General features: G+C 42.8%; 1 protein-coding gene across 3 annotated transcripts in view; it reads right to left on the bottom strand.

Moving 5' to 3' along the window:
• Window positions 1–2,694: 2,694 nt before the first annotated feature.
• Window positions 2,695–19,390, bottom strand: part of CDH20 (cadherin 20) — a 1,519,872-nt gene continuing 1,503,176 nt past the window's right edge. For all 3 annotated transcript variants that reach the window (XM_085606877.1, XM_085606876.1, XM_085606878.1), the window contains 2 exons: window positions 6,641–6,892; window positions 2,695–4,140 (listed from right to left, as the gene is read on the bottom strand). In XM_085606877.1, coding sequence (XP_085463003.1) covers window positions 3,656–4,140; window positions 6,641–6,892 — 737 coding nt within the window. In that variant the 3' untranslated portion in view covers window positions 2,695–3,655. The remainder of the gene's footprint in view (window positions 4,141–6,640; window positions 6,893–19,390) is intronic.

Genomic DNA, 19,390 nt, shown 5'->3' with positions numbered 1-19,390 from the left:
AGGGGACTTCATCCCCTAACCAGCAGTCCACCAAGAGGGCCCTGTGCAGAGTGGTTGAGAAAGGGGGCGGGACTTCCGACAAGGTCTCAGCAATCGTTTCTGCCCTTTATTTTGCCTTTTCTGCTATTTTCTGACCTTTGTTCTGCCTCTTTCTGCTCGATTCTGACCTTTATTATTCCTCTTTCTGCTTGTTTCTGAACTTTAAATTTGCCTCTTTCCGCTCCTTTCTCACCTTTGTAATGCCTTTTTCTGCCTGTTTCTTACCTTTATTCACCTTCTCTCTGATAGTTTCTCTCCTTTTTTTGCCTCTTTTTGCTATTTGCTGGGTTATTTTGCCTCTTTCTGCTAGTTTCCCATCTTTCTCATCCCTCTTTCTGCTAGTTTCTGACCTCTATTCTGCCTCTTTCTGCACGTTTTTCACGTTTACATTGCCTCAGTCTGCTCATTTCTGACCTTTATTTTGCCTCTTTGTGCTCGTTACTCACCTTTATTTTACCACTTTCTCCTCATTTCCCACCATTATTTAACCTCTTTCTGCTTGTTTCTCACCTTTTTTTTTACCTCTTTCTGCTCGTTTCTGATTTCCATTTTGCCTCTTACTGCTCATTGCTGGCCTTTAGTTTGCCTCTTTCTTCCCTTTCTGATCTCTATTTTGCCTCTTTCTGTTCCTTTCTGACCTTCATTCTGCCTCTTGCTGCTTGTTTCTGCCCAATAATGTGTCTCTTTCTGCTCGTTTCTGATCTTTATTTGCCTTTTCTGCTAATTTCTCACATTTATCTTGTCTCTTTTTTCTCGTTGCAGATCTTTATTCTATTTCTGCTCGTTTTTACCTTTATTCTGCCTCTTTCTGACCTTCATTTTCCCTCTTTCTCTTCTTCCCCCAGGACAGCGGGGAGAGCCCCAGTTGTCCCAGCTGGCTCTCAACTCCTGCGGGATCCAGCACTGCTCCTGCAAGCAGGGAGCTTCTTCAAATAGCAGCTCTCTGCTTGCGGTGAGCAATGTTTTCATTTGTATCATTGCACCCCTATTTGCGTGCAGGAGAACATAAGAAACCTCTGTCAAAAAAAGCAAGCAGCTACCTCCCGAGGGTGGGCACCTTGGGAGATAGCAGGAGCTGGCTCTGGGGGTGGCAGTTTCCAGGGCCATAAATGGATCCACAAGGGAGGAATGTGCAGCCCTTCTCCATCATAGAAGTAAGCCCAGGGTGGTGGTCCTCTTCTGACCTTTATTCTGCTTTTTTCTAACCATTTACCTCTTTCTGCTCGTTTCTCACCTTTATCCTGCCTCTTGCTACGGGTTTCTCACCTCTATTTCGCCTCTTTCTGCTCGTTTCTGACATTTATTCTGTCTCTTTCTGCCTTTTTCTCACCTTTTTTTTTGCCTCCTTCTGCTCATAGTTGACCTTTATTTTGCGTCTTTTTGGTTGTTTCCTACCTTTATTTTGCCTCTTTCTGCTAATTTCTGACCTTTATTTTGCCTCTATCTGTGCCTCTATCTGCTCCTTTCTCACTTTTATTCTGCCTCTTACTGCTGGTTTCTGACCTCTATTTTGACACTTTCTGCTTGTTTCTGACCTTAATTCTTCCTCTTTCTGCTCACTTCAGTCCGTTCCCACGGGACAGCGTGGGAGCCTCAATGCCCCTGCGGTCTCAGCTAGCTTCCCACCTCCTGTGGGAGCCGGCATTGCTTCTGAACACAGGGAGCTGCTAGAAATGTAGCTCCCTACATGCAGGAGCAATCATTTCATCTTTTTCTATGCCTGTATGTCTGTGGGAGGTTTAAATAAAAACAAGCACAGGAGAACACGCTTGTTTTAAAAAAAATATTTGCTGTGAATTCATGAATTTTTAAAATTTACAGTTTAGTTTTTAATACAAATGTTTTTGCCCTGCCAGGGTCCCTCTGAGACCCCAAGACCAAGGCTTGGGGTTCAGGGTATTCCTATCCTGTCCCCTTTTCTTCTTTTGTGTTTTTTTGTGGGACTCGGCTGTCCCAAGAAGGATGCCAACACTTCCTGGTTGAAGTGTAGGCAGCCAATCAGAGCTCCGCAGGTTTAAGCACAAGCTTGTTATTCTTCATTAATTTGCTGCATTGCACATATACAAATTTGGATTGCTTAAATTTCTCAACAACTACTGAATGGATTTACACCACATAACAAAAAGCCCAATCTAAGTACCAGAAGCTAGTTTTCTGCCAATTTTGGTGCAACTCCATTCAGCGGTTTGGGCTGCAGTCGTGTTCAAAGCTCCTAAGAGAATTAACATGGGAAATACACTTTATTGATCTCCCCTTTTTCTTTGCTTCCCTTGAAGTTGCACCCCAAAACTTTCCACTCAACAAAAATCACCGGCGCACTTTGTTTGGGAAAATTTCATGACAATTCATCAAATGGCGCAAAATAGATATAGGCAAGTCAAAAAATACTTTTCCTATGGAAACGTGGTCCTAACTATAACTACCTATTGGCGACTACCAGTAGGATATATATTTATATAGCTTTATACTCACCTGTGAAATACTTACATTTTGCTTGGTGAAGGCTTGAGTTGTAAAGGCATATGCGTTGTTAAGGACACGCTGTAGAGGTATGCATAGCAATGGCATGCGTGGTTCTGTCATACATTAGGAAGTAACAAATGAATTACCAATAATCTCGAAAAAAAGACATTCTTTAGAAGACAACCCAAGGTATCAATGTCCAGTGTACCATATTTATTACCAAAATTATCAACAAATATACAAAACATGTCCATGTCTATCCTTATGCCCACATATTATTATTCTGTAATTATGCGTGTATTCAAGTAGGTCTCCTGCCATATGTAAACATCAATTGGACTGAATTTGCACTTAATAGATAGGAATGCCCATGAATTAACAAAACATTTAATTTAACATCCCTTTGTAGTATTTCATCTTCAAATCTGGCATATAAATGAGTTGTCTGTAGTGCAATACAGGCATATTTTTCAAGTTTCCTTTTAGGTAGTTAAGATATAAGCAGGGACACAATAGAGAAAGGAGAATGCATATGCAAATTTGATCTGGATTAGTATTAATAGAAGTAAGTTAACCATTGAGTTGGAATCATTGTCCAACCCTCCACACTGGCCAGGTGGTTTTCATTTACGATTCTGAAACTGTTAAATCCTTCATTAGGATGGCCCTATTTTACAAAAGAACAGTTTGAGAGACTTAGGTTCAGTCTTTCTTTGTGCAGTAACAACTCTTTTTATTTTTAGCCCAGGGCATCCTTATAGGCATTCTCCACTAATACACTGCTACATCTCCATCCTCCTAAGACATTTGTTTTCACAGACTATAACCCAAGCATTCCTTTTTAATCCACCTATATCAAGAACACAATGTAACTGGTGCTTTATAAAAATATATATGTCATCTCACTCTGGGACCTTTCAAATGTGAGTCATTAAAAAAGAAAAAAAATCCTCGTTTCTTAGAATGTAATTTAAAGTAACTGAGTAAAGCTGGTCCAGAGCAAATTTCATTAGGTCTCCGCCTCCATTTTCTTTCCAGGTGTCGAGAGTAGAGTTCCCCACTCGCAGCCACAGAGTTATCACAAGAGAATGTACCAAGATTCTGCTGTGTGACATTACAGTGTCTTTACACTCAAATCCTCCTACAGAGAAGTTCATTTCCCTTGTGGGCCACCGTACATTTCTGCCAGTCTTTTAAAACGGGGCCCCCAATCAGTGAGGTAATCATAGCTCTGGTCTGAGTCTGTGCTGGCTGACTGTAAAGAGCTCAGTGACTCAGCCACTGACCCATCACCCTCAAACATGTAGGTCTGTAAGGAATCAAAAGGAGGGCTGCAAAGATCAACATCGGCTTCATATAGCTTGGCCAACACATAGTTATGAACGCTGCTTTCCATCCTGCAATTTTGTGGCACATATCTGGATAGACTCTGAATTTCCGGCTGCATGTCTTGTCTCACTTTTCCCATGTGGGCTTCCCGGGGGTTCCACATGGCTGAAATATCAAAGGCCTCAGTGTCTTCTTCACCGCCACCTTCATCATCATACCTGACAATGTTCTCGTGGACATTATCCTCTTCATCAAGGACATAGGGCTTCTTCCGGTGTCGTCTCAGGGACATGATGAGAAGAACTAGCACTAAGAAAACACAACATTTCAAATTTAGCAGTAGGAAAAAGAACATTTTGATGGGATATTAAAACAAAGGTTAACATAGTGTTCTTTGTCCTGAACTTGGCATTTGCAATAGAATCAGTTACAAACCTCTCAAGTGACTGGCATCTATGACTCTTGTGAATCCAATCATAGTCTTTAAATTTGCATCACATCACTTGCTGGTAAACCATTTTTCATCTTAAGTTGATTCCAAATCCTACTACACTGCATCGTCAAGCTGGGCACAAAAAAATATTAAGTCGTGATAGGAATTGGAAAACAAGGATGCAATCTGGCAAGAATAGATCCTTGAGGCCCATTATTTCCAGATGGTGCCACAGAATTTGAATATCTGTATCTCTACACTCCTTTCAGATAAAGGTGTTCAACCAAGTCTCAGGAATATAGAGTAGACATAAAATATTTAGGCATAATCTTCTTAGCAAATATGTAACAGTAGGGACCGCCCTTTTAAACATCAAAGCGATTTCTCGTGGGTCTAATTCTCAGGAATGTCTATCATCATATTTGAGTGCCTGCCCTACTGATTCCTGTTTTTGGAAATTCCTATTTGTAATGATCAAACATTCATTTTGCGACAGGTCGCCAAAATTATCGTATAGATTTAAAAAATCAAGGAGACAGGATTTGGATCAAATGATCACAGTTTAATAAATTAAACCAATTCATATAAATAATTGGTTCTCTTAGAAAAATGTTCACTTGGGCAAAAATGTGTCCAGAAATATCCTTTCCAGTAAGGGTTCGATCCTCCACTAACTGTCAGGGCTGGACTGAGAACCCAAAGCAGCCCTGGCAATTTTGAAAGATCACCTCCCCTGGGAGGTGCAAGGGTGAAGCACTGCTGGTTTTGTTACTGGGCCCGATATTACAGGACCACTGCAAAACCGGCCCGCAGTAACAAAACCGAACCCAACCCTCCTAGCCACCCGAGGAAATGCCCAATGCCCGCTATGGTCAGTCTGGCCCTGCTAACTGTGCCACTTTTGTGCTTCTCTACCTCTCAGCAACCGCAAGAAGCACAGAGGTCACGATGGTCCACCTGGTTGAAGTTCTTCCACCATTGTGAGACTGTCATAATATTGGACTGCGAGGAGCAGCCCAAATACACCAGTCGAGGGACTTAAGTAAACTCAGGGATTTATCCTTAGGGTACCCTGTGTGAAGGTGGAGGCGGCTACCAGCTCCAAAATGACAAAGATGCAAGCATGACACTTGCCACTTGCCAGCTCTTTCCACATCCTCAGAATGTGTGAGTGCTTTCCACCTTCTGTTAACATATAATACTAATAAGTTGTTCTTCATGTGGCTCTAAATACTGCACTTCTATTGTTTCTAAGTGCAATAAATAAATGTTATATTTTCATCTTTTTATGGTACTCGGGGGCATATTTACAAGCCCCATTCGCCACTGGAGCATCACTTTTTTTCACTCTCCAGTGGCATAGCACCATTACCCATATTTACAAGGTGGCGCTAAGCCACTTAATGTGGCTTAATGACGCCTTGTAAACATGCCCCTTTCCACCACAAACTTCAGCGGCAAAGGGGAGTGCAATTCACCGCAACACACATTGCTTTTTGAAACTGCCCCAGATTTACAAGGCTGAGCTAATGCCAAAACTAAGGCCAGGGAATACCTGATACGATACAAGGAGAAATCATTAACTTCTCCTCATTATTTGCTCTTTCTATGTGTGCTGCAGAATGCAACAAACATAGAAAGAGCAAATCACCATTATTGATTGTTTATGTGCAGGAAGGTGTCCCTTCCTGCACATAAACAATCGCCCCTGCAGCGCAGGCACTCTTACATCATGTGGGCAGGGGCCTGCCCTGGCACTAGGCATCTTTTTTTGAACCAGCGTTAGGGGAAACACTGGGGTGGACAGTATTCTTGTGAATACGGTGCATCCCAGCATTTAAAAAATGCCGGAGCTTGGTGCTGCCAAATTTGGCCTAGCACCGCGCGCCAACATTTTTTGTAAATATGCCCCTCAGGTTCCCCACTTTAGAAGATTGGGACACAGAGTCTACCTCACTGGGATTTAAACTCAAGACCTATGAAGCACCATACCAATCAGGAGTGAGCATTAAACTCACTCAGCAAATCTTCTGAACTTCAAGATGGCAGGTAGAAGAGGGGAAGCTGGAAGTTGCCTCGGCTCTAAGTCATGATGCCTGAGACTTCTCTCTCTTCCCACTAATCTCCAAATTGGCAATATATGTATCACAGTCATTTGAAATGTGTCAAAAAGGCCACACACCCACAGTGGGTACCACACTTCACAGAATAAAAGGGATTAATTGAACATATGATCAATTCACAGAAGGTTAATCATTGGACCACTCTACTGCACAAGTGTCCCACTGACTACGAGTAATATTACACCTCCGGAAGATGTTTGAAAGAGATCTGTAAAAGTTGCAGTTCGAAAAGACAGATAAATTGAAGGATTACCTAGCAGGACAAATATGCAGCCCAGGATAGCAATGAGCGCGCCCCTGCTCAGTGTGGCGGGTAGGGTGTAGGCCTCGGGATGACAGGACATTATATCACCGGCATCGTCACAGCTGCAGACTTGGATGGTCAGGGTGCCCGTGCTACTCTGCCTGGGATGGCCATTATCCGTGATCAGAACTGGGAGGTAGAAGGCGCTCTGTTCCCGCTGTCTGAAGCCAGCTCGTCGCGTCAAAATCCAGGCAGTGTTATCTGTGCAGAAACAAAACAGTGGGTGTGTGAACATGCATGTGTGTACAGCGGCACAACTAGAGCCAAATTCTTAGGCTAAGAAAAAATTTCGGAGGGGTGGGGGACCAATTCTTCCAGCAATGGGCAGAGTGGAGATGCAGGGGCTCTAAGAAGAGGTGAAAAAACAACAAAGCCTCATTAACAAGCATTGGCATAGCCAATAGGTCACGCCTTTGGGACCTTATAAGTTATTAGCTATGCAACAGTTGATGTTTTTGCACCAAGGATATTGTGCAGCATAATTAAATACTTATAAGGTCCCAAAAGCGAGACCTATTGGCTATGCCAATGCTTGTTTTTTATGCTGACACAAATCTTTTAGGGAAGAATAGAATATGATAACAGTCCCTGCTTTAGAAGGATAAGGGCCACTGACACATTATTTACGAATCCCTGGGAGTTTATTCTTGTGTTACTATCTATAATTGTGTGTTTGTGTGGGAGCGTATCAATGAGTATGTCAATTGTAGCGCAGGGCTAGAGAAGGCTGCGGCCTGGAATGGATCTGACGGCCGCACAATTATGGAGAAACCCCTCCTTCTCCCAGTGATACTCTGCTGAGGGAGGCGGGAAGAGCTCAAGCAGGCGGGAGACGGATAGGGTAAGAACTGCGAGAGACGGGCGAAAAGGAGGGGCTTAATTTGAATTGCGTGGATGGTCAATGCAGGCTTAAGGAAGGCGGTTCATCCAAGTATGTGCATATTTGCAAGGGTTAAGCTTTTCCGTCGCCCTTCCCCCGAGAGGCTTAAGCCACGTACTGCGGGGGACGGGAAAGGCTGGTGCTTTGATAAGATTCATAGGCCTTGACTCTGTACACGTCCCTACATCGCACCACGTAATATGTGCGAAGAACGTACCCTTATCATTAAAGCTAAACACGCAGCCGAGTGTGGAACTCTCCAGATGTGCAGAATGAGCGTTCCACTGACCGCTGTGTGAACTTTATTCAACATTTCAAACCGCTGGCAAAACAACAGATTAGCGTCGTGAAATGGCTGCTGCAATGTAGGTCTCACCGACTTTCCGTTATCAGCCGATGACCCCACGTGTTTGTTGACATGCTGCAATTCGAAGCACAAACGAGCATTCGCGCAATTCAGTCACACCAGCCTCATTCTGAGAGACATGCACCGACTTCCTCTGGAGGCCCAGCTAAAATGCGAAATATCTTGGGCAAGCTGAGAGCCCTTCACTCGGGACTGTTACATATCCGAGCAAGAAACTCCACAGCTCAAAAGTAAGAAGATGCGCCATAGGAAAAGCAACGCCTTCTACCAGAAATGCCTAAATAGGGAATCAGGCGTTCTGTTTTCTCACACCAAGAATACAAAACTGAAATTCAAACCTTCTCTACTAGCCTTCAGAAATATGTATAAAGAGAAGTGGATATAGGGAAAGTGTGCGTAGACCAGGAGTGAAGTAACGAGGAAAGTGGAAAAATGTGTATGCAAAGAGGTGTGGGCGGAATCGAGAAGAAAAGGTAAAGCGATTGGTGAAACACAGGTAACCAAGGAAACAAGACGGCAAAAGTGAAAGCAGGGGTGCACGCGCGCGCCGGCAAACACGCGAGTGGTGCGCGTGCAGCAGCGTCAAAAGTGAAAGTAATCACGCTCAAGATGGCACCTTGGGCGCTGAAAGCTGGCAGCTGTGCACGTTCACGCGCGCGGACACGCATGCTTGAGGCCAGCAACAGTCAGTGGTTAGCACTTTGAAAACCCACTTACTAAATGTCTCGCAGTGCAATGCATGCGCTGGCTCAGGGGAGACCTACAAAGCATATGGTCTTTTAAAGACCTGTGAAGTACTCGGGCACTGCTGTACGTGTGCCCGGGAAGCTGTCTCAGGCCAGGCTACACACACGACGGCGAGGGGGCGGGGGCGCTGAAGCCATTTGAGCCCAATGGGCGTTGCGCGCCTGTGTGTGTGCATGAATGCCACTTTTCAAAAGGTCCTCTGGAAACATAGGCTACTTTCAGGCCTGGGGACACAGATGAACAGCACAGATATCCTGAACACTCTCACTCATTCACACAGATGAGGCAAACGCTCCAATTTCATCCATTTTGCATCATACCGCCATGATTTTTTCAAACGCACCTTACCTGATGTGTTTTAGTGCATTAAAGATTGGTGTTTTATGGTTCAGAGTGTACACCCTTTGTACCCTGAACCTCCTGTGGAAGTCTTTTTTTATTAAATGAATGGCTAAGCACAGCTCTGTAGTGTATTCTGAGCAGGTTTGTTTAGTATAGGGCACTACAGTATTGTTTTCCTGAGTAAAGCTTCTTTTTACTTGGTACACGTTAATTACTATTTACACATTGCAAACCAAATACACGCTACAAAACAACCAGACAACTCAATCCTAGCAGTTCAAGCATGTTGTTACTGCTTCCATTAAGGGGGAGACGTGAATGCTGGAAGTATTACCACTACGGTAAAGACTGATAAGAGGACAGAATGGACAAAAAAGCAATATCAGAAAAAACCTGTAGGTCTCAAAACAGATAGGAGAAGGACCTAGGCCCAGTTGAGTTGGTTTTACTTGTTTATCAAAACCATAACTCAGTTTTAACTGTGTTTTTTGAATGCACATGTGCATAGAAAGGGAGTATAAATAATGGTAAAGTCTTCTTTATTTTATAAGGTAGTGGTGTGCAAAGTTTTTAAACTTCAATGATTTGCAAACTGCTAAACTGACAATCCCCCCAAAAATATATACATATATATATGAAAAGCTGCAAAGAGATATGTGGCCGCAGGACTGTTTCTGCACATGACCAGGAGCAGGCTGCAGCCCATCTGCAAGCTGCGTCCCTCCCTTTCAACAACGGCGGAAGCGCAGAAGGGAAAGCGAAGAAGGTACCTCGTTGGTCGGTGGTTATAGTGTTAAGACGTAAAAGGTCAACAATGTCAGTACCTAAAATATCAGATCCCTGCAATACTTTGTACCACTGCCCAGTCATCTTAGTGGCCCACCCATATTTGCTCATTGCCCTGACTGAGCAAGAATCCCAGAGCCGGGCCTGTCTGGAATTATGCGGCGATGAAGGGCTCAATTATGGGGCACTGTTCACTAAGGTATGCGTCGGAAAGAGCAAATTGGGAAGCAGTAAACAGCACGTTCTTAGGCGTTATTTTGTTACTTTTTCATGCAAGTTCATACAGAAAGAATCGCAATATTATAGAAAATACAAAGGTTTTGTAAGAAGGAAAACTACGTAAGCAGCAGATTCTAAATGCTGTTCACCAACACATATTGATTTTGGCGTGCATAGAAGAACAAAACACCGTTTATTTACACGCCAACCCGCATGTTATGTCTGTCTCTGGAGGGATGAACTCGGAATATGTGATAATTATAGCAGCTGCTAAATTCTGATTCCTGAGGTATCAGATTTTAGCAGATGGAATAATTATTGCAACCAGGCCGTCCCACTTCTAAATGCCCTATTGAAAAACCTGTTTTGGGACAGTGGCTGTCGTCTAGTGAGAATCTGCTTGAAAAAAAGGAAAATTACATCACTTTTTTAGCCCTATTTGAATTGTATTTAAGTAAAAAATAATTGTGTTCAAGCTGCAGACAAACTCCTTTTCCAAGTGCATCAATTGTGTGCACTTATTTTATCTGAAAAACAGTGTCACCTCTTAAATACCCTTTTAGTACCTAAGTACAGCAATCAACAGCGGTCAGGTGACAAGCTCACTTTTGCAAAGTGTTTGTTACTGCCGGGGCTCCTATGTTTGTGTTTGAAAATATTCGATCCGTTTGAGGTTTAAACAATTGTTTTGTTTTAATCTACATTTTATGCCGCTGATGTTGAATTGCGTGGCCAGTGCAGCAAATTCATAATCACAAAGAAATCACCGCTGTTGCAGAATTAAATAATTCCAGTGGCCCTGCCAACATACTGCATGTTTAGGGCAGCCATTACTAGGCAATTGCAGAGGGTACCAATTTAAGAGAGGCTCCACATTCATGGAAAGTCTCATATTAAATCAAATAAAAAAATAAAAATTAATTGGAGCATGCTGCTTGCGTGGTTTGCCTAGGTGGCCAGTTTTTGAGGGTTCCATGAGGGCCCAAGGCAAGGGACAAAAGATGACGGCAGCCGAGCAGCAGCTGGAACACATCATTGCATAGGGCACACGGAGAAATCACTTTTCCCCACATTGACGAAGTGACTCCAAGGCAGTGGAGGAGCGCAGGCGACAACAAACAGCCAGCCACCACCACCTTCGGCTGTGATGAATAGTGGCACTCACTGAGGCGGTGGAGGAGAGCAGGTGACAACATACAGCCAGCCACCACCACCACCACCACTGGCTGTCATGGCGAGTGGCTCTCCCCAACGCGGTGGAGAAAGCACAGGCGACAACAAACAGCCAGCCACCATCACCACCACCATCGACTGCGATGAAGAGTGGCTCTCCCCAAGGGGGCGGGGGAGCGCAGGCGACAACAAACAGCCACCCCTCACCCTTGAGAGGGGGCGAGGACAGGTGGATTAACTTTGAGGGACAAAGCAAGTGAGAAGAAAGCCGAAGGATCATCTCAAAGGAGGTCGGTTAGGAACGCGGGCGTCAAAACGGGGACAGGTGAATCATCCACCGGCGCAGCATAAATAGCTGGCGGTATGAGAGAGATACCATCTAAGGACTGGGCATGAGGAGAGGAATGAGGCCAGGTGAGCCAACCTCGAGGGCACACACCTTCGTGAGGGGGCTTGTCAGGAAGGTTGGGAGAGGCACTGGAAACCAGTTGGGAATATAAAAGATAAGGGCCACACAACACACTCTGGTAGGTAGTTGAGAGCGGGTGCTGTCATTTCTATGCTATCCAGGAGGGAGAAAGTGGAGGCAGACCATCTTGATGTCCCACTCGGGGAGGCAGAGAGGGAACACGGGATATGGGACTATCAGGGAGTACACACACAGAAGGAAGCAGCAGCGAATGGGGGAGTCAGGTAGTTTAGGCCCTGCAGCAGTCGACGCGTGACAGAAACGGGGGTCACAACATTGGAAGATGGGCCTCTGCAGAGCTGGCCCTAGTCCAGGATCCCAGTCCTAGAAGGCAGAAATTCATGGGTGACTGCCACTGATGTAAGGTGTAAGGCAGAATAGTGACAAGCATGAAGGCAGGAGCTGTGTCGGAGACTTTGGATGATAAGGACAACAGTAGTGTGATATTGTGATGGGACAGTATCAGGGCGAGCAGAGATTGGGGAAGGTTCACAGTGCTGCTCCCCTGTCTATGGTGGTAGTGGTGCATGACAAAAGGGGCATGGCATGGTGCATGGCAGGAGCTCAGGGGAATTGCCTAGACAGGGCTGCATTGTGAGGGAGGGCATTGGGAGCTTTAAAGAAGGGAGTTCAAGTGCCAAAGAATTGGGTGATAGTGATTGTGTTGGGCAGGTGTTAGAAGATATGGAGAAGACCTCAGCAAATGAGAAGGACTGGGCATTTGAAGAAGCAAGGTCAGATCAGAGTGTTGACAGTACTGATGATAGCAGTTCGGGCCAAAGAGGCAGAAGAGTGAAAAGGGAGAAAAGGCCCTGGTTGGCAGGACTGGCTGAGGGAAGAAGGGCTAAGAGGGAATAGCTGCCCAGAAGAATGTAAATTTGGAGACACTGCAGGAACTAGCATGGACATGAATATGGAGAGAACTGGGCAACAACTTGGTAGGAAGCGAGAAAGCGGTAAAGGGGCAGAGAGGGATTGTGTTGGGAGATGCCATGTATGTGTGGTATACAGAGAGAAAGAATTTGAGAACATGCAGAGATAGCCGAGCGATGCACCACATCTTCGTCAGCTCATACCGAAGGAATAGTCAATTCAGGGGCAGGGAGTCCAGATAAAGAAGAAGATCAAGGGGAAGCATAGCCCAGTTAAAAGGCAAAAGAGGGAAGAGACAGGGTTCAGGAAAACCAGACTGTGACTGTAAGCAAAATTGGAAGAGGGACAGGACACAAAAGGGAAGGGAAGAAGAGACAAGACCAAGACTGGGAGGCCCAGACCAGTGAAGAGGAGTGAATTAGGAATGAATGCGTTAGAACTGTAATGGGTTAGGAATTCATTTTTAGAAAGTTGATTAGGGCATTTAAGTATGTCCGGCTTGGCAGAAGGAGGTACAATTGCCCAGCTTTCTCCCAACTAAAGCGGCCTTTTTCACGTATGACATATTGAAGTAGCATAGTGATTACCCCCTGTGGTGCTCTTGAGTGGGAACCCACCAAAAAGCCACGGAGCGCAGTATGCGATTCTCTGTAGAGTCAGGAGCAAGTTTTCCATTTTTGATTGTGCGCAAAATTATCAACACTAATGTGGTTCATTTTACTCATTCATTTGCTTCCCTCATACTCTCCTCTGGTATATCTGCATTGCCAGCCCGTTTGACCAGTTTGCCTTCAGTCACACGTGCTGCTGAATTTCCTCTCTGTCAGGTAAGCATTTCCACAGCAGAGATGCTGTAGGTGCCTGGAGGATATCCACCTTCCAAAAGGCATGCTTCCTCTTTGTGACATACAGCACCGACAGCGAACTGACAGTGCTCAGATCCTACTAACATCTCACTCGCCAAGTACGATAGAAATGAGCAAGCGAGCGGGGCATGTTGTCCATGTTTGTTCTTGTTCAGCAGCTTTTCCACTTCACGTTGCATAGTAATGCCCCCAGGCATAGCAGCCGAGAGCATGCCCCTTCAATAGCTTCTTATGGCTCTCTCCGCTCTGCATCCCTCCAGGCACTTCTTAAGCACGCACTGGTATCAAAGCGCAGTGTAGACAGCAAAGCACGGTCTACCGACCACAAGTGTTTGACTAGTGTTTAAGTTGAAATAGCAAGAATAATAATGATGATGATGATAATATTATGAATACTACTTCTATGAATAATAACAATAATAATAATAATAATAATAAAGAGCAAAGCATGGTTTACCGTCCATCGTGTTTAAGTTGAAATAATAATATTAATAATGATGACAATAATAATAATAATAATATTAATAATAATAATAAGCAAAGGTTTGTTAATCGGCCACCAGTGTTCAAGTTGAAATAATTCTAATAATAATACTAAAAATATTAGTAAAAATAATGATGAGAATAATTATAAATAAATTCAGGGGACCAAAGTTTTCTTAGAAGCCCACCTGTGATGTGGGGGGAAGCAGTAGCTGATGAACATCAAGGCTGTCTTGTTTTTATTCCTCTACCTCATGCTTCCATTCTCTATTTAACCTCCACTTACTTTCTCTTTATCTCACTCTTGCAGTATCTTTTTCATCCACAAATTCTCCCTTCTTCACTGGTTTCCTACGTTCTTTTTACTACTTCCTTCTCCCTTTTCTCCCTTTCTCTCTCACTCTTGTCCAGGGTCAAAGCAGGATGGTGAAAAATAAGTTCCAATCTCCCAAAAACAGAGATGACTGCGTTATCAGTATCACCAACCAACATTCTTTCTCCTCTTCCTTGATAAAGGCCTGTCTACGTACAATTTAGGGGCCGATTCCGATCCAGGTCGGAAGGGCGCCGAACGCGATCCGGCCGGAAAAACTACGAGCCGTACGCGTGTTTTCCGCCCGACTCGTACAGCTGTACGAGCGAGCAAGTACGATGCGAGCTACGTGAAATTCACTGACCAAGTCGTTCCCGGGTCCGAACCGCTCCGTACGTCTCGGCCGTAAGCTAACCGTGGTGTGCAATGGATGCGATTTATGACCGAGCCAGTACGATGCACGCGTCAGACAGCCGGTGCGAGCTGGAGTGTCCGGCTTGCAAAACGTCCGGGAAGTTGCTTTTGGGGGTCTGCGTCAAATCCCCTGTCACCCGCAGCCCTATGGCTCAGACACAGGGGGAGAGCCAAGGGTGTCTCCAACACAGGCATGTACGGTGCGGATGGCACCGAGGTGTACCCACTGTAGGGGACGCCCTTGTGCGAGACGTACCCATTCAGTCAATGGGAGCCCATGTATGTGTCGTACGACCGGCTCCCATTGACTTCTATGGGAGTCTGACCGAACGGAGTCCGGCAGCATACAGCCACATCATACTAGCTCGGTCGGACTGCAGGACTCCGGCTCGGTCGGAGAGCTTTCCGACCCGGATCGGAATCGGCCCCATAATGTTCAAATAGGAAATGACTTATGAAATATTTTGAACTATCTCTCTCCTTATCTTTCTCGTCATACACCCTATCTCTAATCTGACACGAAAGCTATCCATCACACAAATTATATCTAATCTCACCTGAAAGCTATCCCTCAAACACGCTATCTCTAATCTGATCCGAAAGCTATCCCTCACATAAACTATATCTAATCTGACCCAAAAGCTATCCCTCACACAAACTATATCTAACCTGACCCGAAAGCTATCCCTCACACACCCTATGAATCCCAAGGTGTCCTTGGAAAATGTCACCCCAGCCACTTTCTTGACATGCTACACAGACTTTAACATCAAAGCTATGGAAATAAGCGTCTCATGTTCTTTTCTAATGTAAACATATTAGGGCACATTTAGAGTTTGTCAGAGGAGAAGCCATACATTGTCAGCACTACCTTCCAGCCAAATTTGTGGCTTCCGCACTCCACATTTGAGCCATGGGAAGTGCTGGGTTTACACCGATTGTGAGTCAGCTGGCACTGCCAGCTTAAACCCTTCATCTGATGGCCCTTCCGCTGCAGGGCCATCAGGTCACAGTGACAGATGCACCCTTCTTTTTGAGAAGGGTGAACATCACCAGACTGCCCATCCAGGACTGCCAAGTGGTTCATAGTGGCCCCCAACAGGGAAATCCGTCAGAGGGGCTCCAGTGCAGGGACAAAGCTTTGTGATTTTTTGTTTTCAAGCACAAACCACCACTCTTGGAGTTTATTCTTGAAAGACCAAAAAGTTTGCCTAGCATTTGCTACACACATGGTGACCGCACGGCAAACTCTTGGGTCTTCAGGCCATCAGTGGCAGTTACTTGGAAGGCTTGGATTTACTTGCACAGGCTGGGAGGGATATCTTAATATGGCAGGTGGTAGTCCTCCAGGGGAGTGAGGCCATAGATACCACGGTGCAGTTGGGCTCGCTGGCTAACTGCCTGGGTCTAAATGACCCCTTTCAGCCTATTGCTAACTTCAATGAACCTCAGACTCTGTCATATGCCATTCCATCCCTGAAAAAGTCATCTTCTCACATGAATACACTCTTTATAGATATGCATAAGAGATGCTGGTCACCTTGACGCTGTATGTGCTGAACTATGACACTGAATCCTAGTTTGACCCTTAAAGTCATGAGACCAGCTTATGTAACTGTGCCATATATCTGAATGTATCACCTAGAATGACAAAGTGATCCTTTTCAGCCTTAACATCAACTTCTGGACTGCCGCCTTTTGTCCTTCGTCATTTGGCTACTACCACAGCCGGTAATGGAGGTGATGAATATTAGAATTATCATTGCCATCAAACTAACCTTTCTGCCACAGATCATTGCTCGCACAGCGGCCTGTTGGCTCTGACTTCAGACCTTGCAGCACGTTACCATTCTTAAAAACCCCACAACAAGTAGAAGACATCTTAGTCCTAGTGACCAGAGTGTGCCAGTGGGTGCCATCTGCTTCTAAGACCCTCTATGGTGAAGATCTGCAGTGCTACCAACAGCCGTTATGTGCCCACATCTGCGCCTACTGCGCAGGGGTTCGGTGGACACTTGTGATAGATCTAAGGCTCTGTACGTATTTTTATATAAATTTATCACTGTAAATGCTACATATTATGAGGACCTTTGGATCGTTTTCAAAATTCGCCAGTCTCCTAGTTGTTTTCTAATTCTTAAAATGTGCTTTGTGTTTCTGACTTTGCTCCAATATACATTACATATCGAGGTTGGGTCTGGTGGCTTTGTGGACTAATGGATCCCCTAAAAGGACCTGTGGTTAATCTCAAGTTCACAGATTCAAATCCCTGCAGGTCCACTCAGCCTTTCACCCTTCTTAAGTCGATAAAATGAGTACCGTTGGGTAACAATAAACATCAGTTAATCAGCGCCAAGATACCCTTGGGTGAAGGTGTGCTTTACAAATACACGTTCTGTTAAGGTATTTTAGGAGACTATTCGTGAACGCAGATCCACAGTTTGGGAAATAATAATTAACAAAACCATGCTGGCAAAAAAAGAATGTAGCAAATAATAAAATCTTTTTGACCTTTGAGAAATCCAAGCCCCGGAATGGTCCTTTTAAAGGTCATGCATATATAGATTATGTTACTCTTCAAAAGTACTGGCATCCAGATTGTCACTTTTGGGAACTCTCATATCCCCAGTCAACAATTTCAAGATGTCAAGTGTTCATTTAGTTCGGTACCTGGATTTCGCTCTGCTAAATTCTGTCTCTACTGCTAGTGAGTACACCTGTTTCGTTGACGTCTGTTAGCTATGTTTATTATTGTGAGGATGCTGCCTATAATATTACCTGAGTGTGTGCCACTGAGGTTTTTTAAACATATCAGACACTGTTAATGTGAAACATATTGCTGCTATTCCATATGTGGGGATACATTTCTGAATGTACTATGGGGCTTATTTACAAGCCCATTTGCGCCGCAGGTGCGTCACTTTTTATGATACACCGGCAGAACAATGGTCTTGCCGATATTTACAAGGCCACATAAAGTCACCCTGCGTGACTTTTCATGGCCCTGTAAATATGGACCCCTTTGACGCATTATTCTGCATGAAAGGTGTGTTCCATGCTTGTTACTGTGGATGTTCCCACGCAACATCCTTGGAACTCGATACATTCCCAGATTTACAACATTTTGTAAAACTGGGAATGCGCCAGAATCCTACGCCTTCCCAGGGGAGGTTAAAGAACGGCGCAACAAGGAGAAATACTTTTATTTCTCCTAGTTTTTTCCTCTTTCTATGCGTGCTGCATTCTGCAGCACACGTGGAAAGAGGAAAATGCCATTATTGATTGTTTTTGTGCAGGGAGGTGTACCAATGGGTAAGCAGTCAAAATATCGATTTTTAAATATCGACCTACACTAATATCGAGTTTGTCATATCGTGGGGACAGAATATTGATGTCAAGAATATCATTGACCAGAATATCGACCTTAAGGTAAGTAATAGTGTTTTTTTTAATATCGAAGTAACTAATATTGAAGTTAGCAATATCGAAGTAAGTAATATCCTTAGCAAAAATATTGTTGTTAATAATATCGATATTTATATTAGTTTTATGTATTTTAGTATGTATTTTATATGTATGTTTAAAAAAAAATTGTAATGTATTTTTATTATTTTTAAATATATGTATAAAATGTTTGGAAATTACTAATTTTTTTAAAGTACATTTTGAGTTTTAGTATCAGAGCGGGTTGTGGGTTTATAGGGGAATAGGGTGGGAAATAATTTAACTATAATTAATTAATTAATATGTTTTTATTTATTGTTATTGATTATTAATTTATTGATAATTAATTATTAATTGTTAATTCATTCTTAATAATTGATTAATTTAGCATTACATTAATTATAATTAATTTATTATTTCATTTATTTATTGTTATTGTAAATTAATTTATTGTTAATTACTTAATAGGTAATTAATTTTAATGAATTGATTAATTGATAATTAAATTAATTGTGTTCATTTTTATGTGTAGCGGGTTGTGGATTTATAGGGGAATAGTGTGGGAAGTAATTTTATTATAATTAATTAATTCATGTTTTTTATTGTTATTAATAATTAATTTATTGTTAATTATTAATTGGTATTTAATTTGTATTCATTTATTAATTTAGGATTATATTAATTATAATAGGGTGGGAAGTAACTTAATGGTATTTAAGTATATATTGATTTAATTGTATTGGTATTTTTTATTTTTTTAGGTAACTTTCCCTACTGTTGCACTCGGTGGAGTGGGAATAGTAATTTTTACCCCAGCGCTATCCAACACTTTCCCTACTGTTGCACTCACTGGGGTGGGAGTAGTAATTGTTACCCCTACGCTATCCAACATTTTCCCTACTGTTGCACTGTTCGGAGTTGGAACAGTAATTTTATGACCTTTGCTATCTAATCATTTTTATATTATTTTTCTCAATGTAGTATATAATTAATATTTAAAGGATTAACAATATTTTTAATTGTTTTAATTTGTTATATATATTTATTTAGTTTTTATTTACATTATTGTTTTAAGTGTAGAGATGTATGTATAATTTATATGACATTAAAAAAAATTATAAATTATTGAAATAATTATTTAAAATTATTAGTAAGTGTATATATTATATATGTTTATGTTTAATTTATTTTTACTTTACATATATTAATTATAATTTTTAAACATTTAACATTTATTTAACTATGTTTATTTTAATTATATGTATTTTTAACTTTATTTTACATTCTTTTTTAAGTTAAATAAAAAACGATATTTTTAACAAC

The sequence above is a fragment of the Triturus cristatus genome, chromosome 5_2, assembly GCF_964204655.1.
Source record: "Triturus cristatus chromosome 5_2, aTriCri1.1, whole genome shotgun sequence".
In the NCBI taxonomy this organism is placed as follows: Eukaryota; Metazoa; Chordata; class Amphibia; order Caudata; family Salamandridae; genus Triturus; species Triturus cristatus.
The sequence above is the reverse complement of the archived record's forward strand: the minus strand, read 5'-3'. Positions and strand labels throughout refer to the sequence as shown.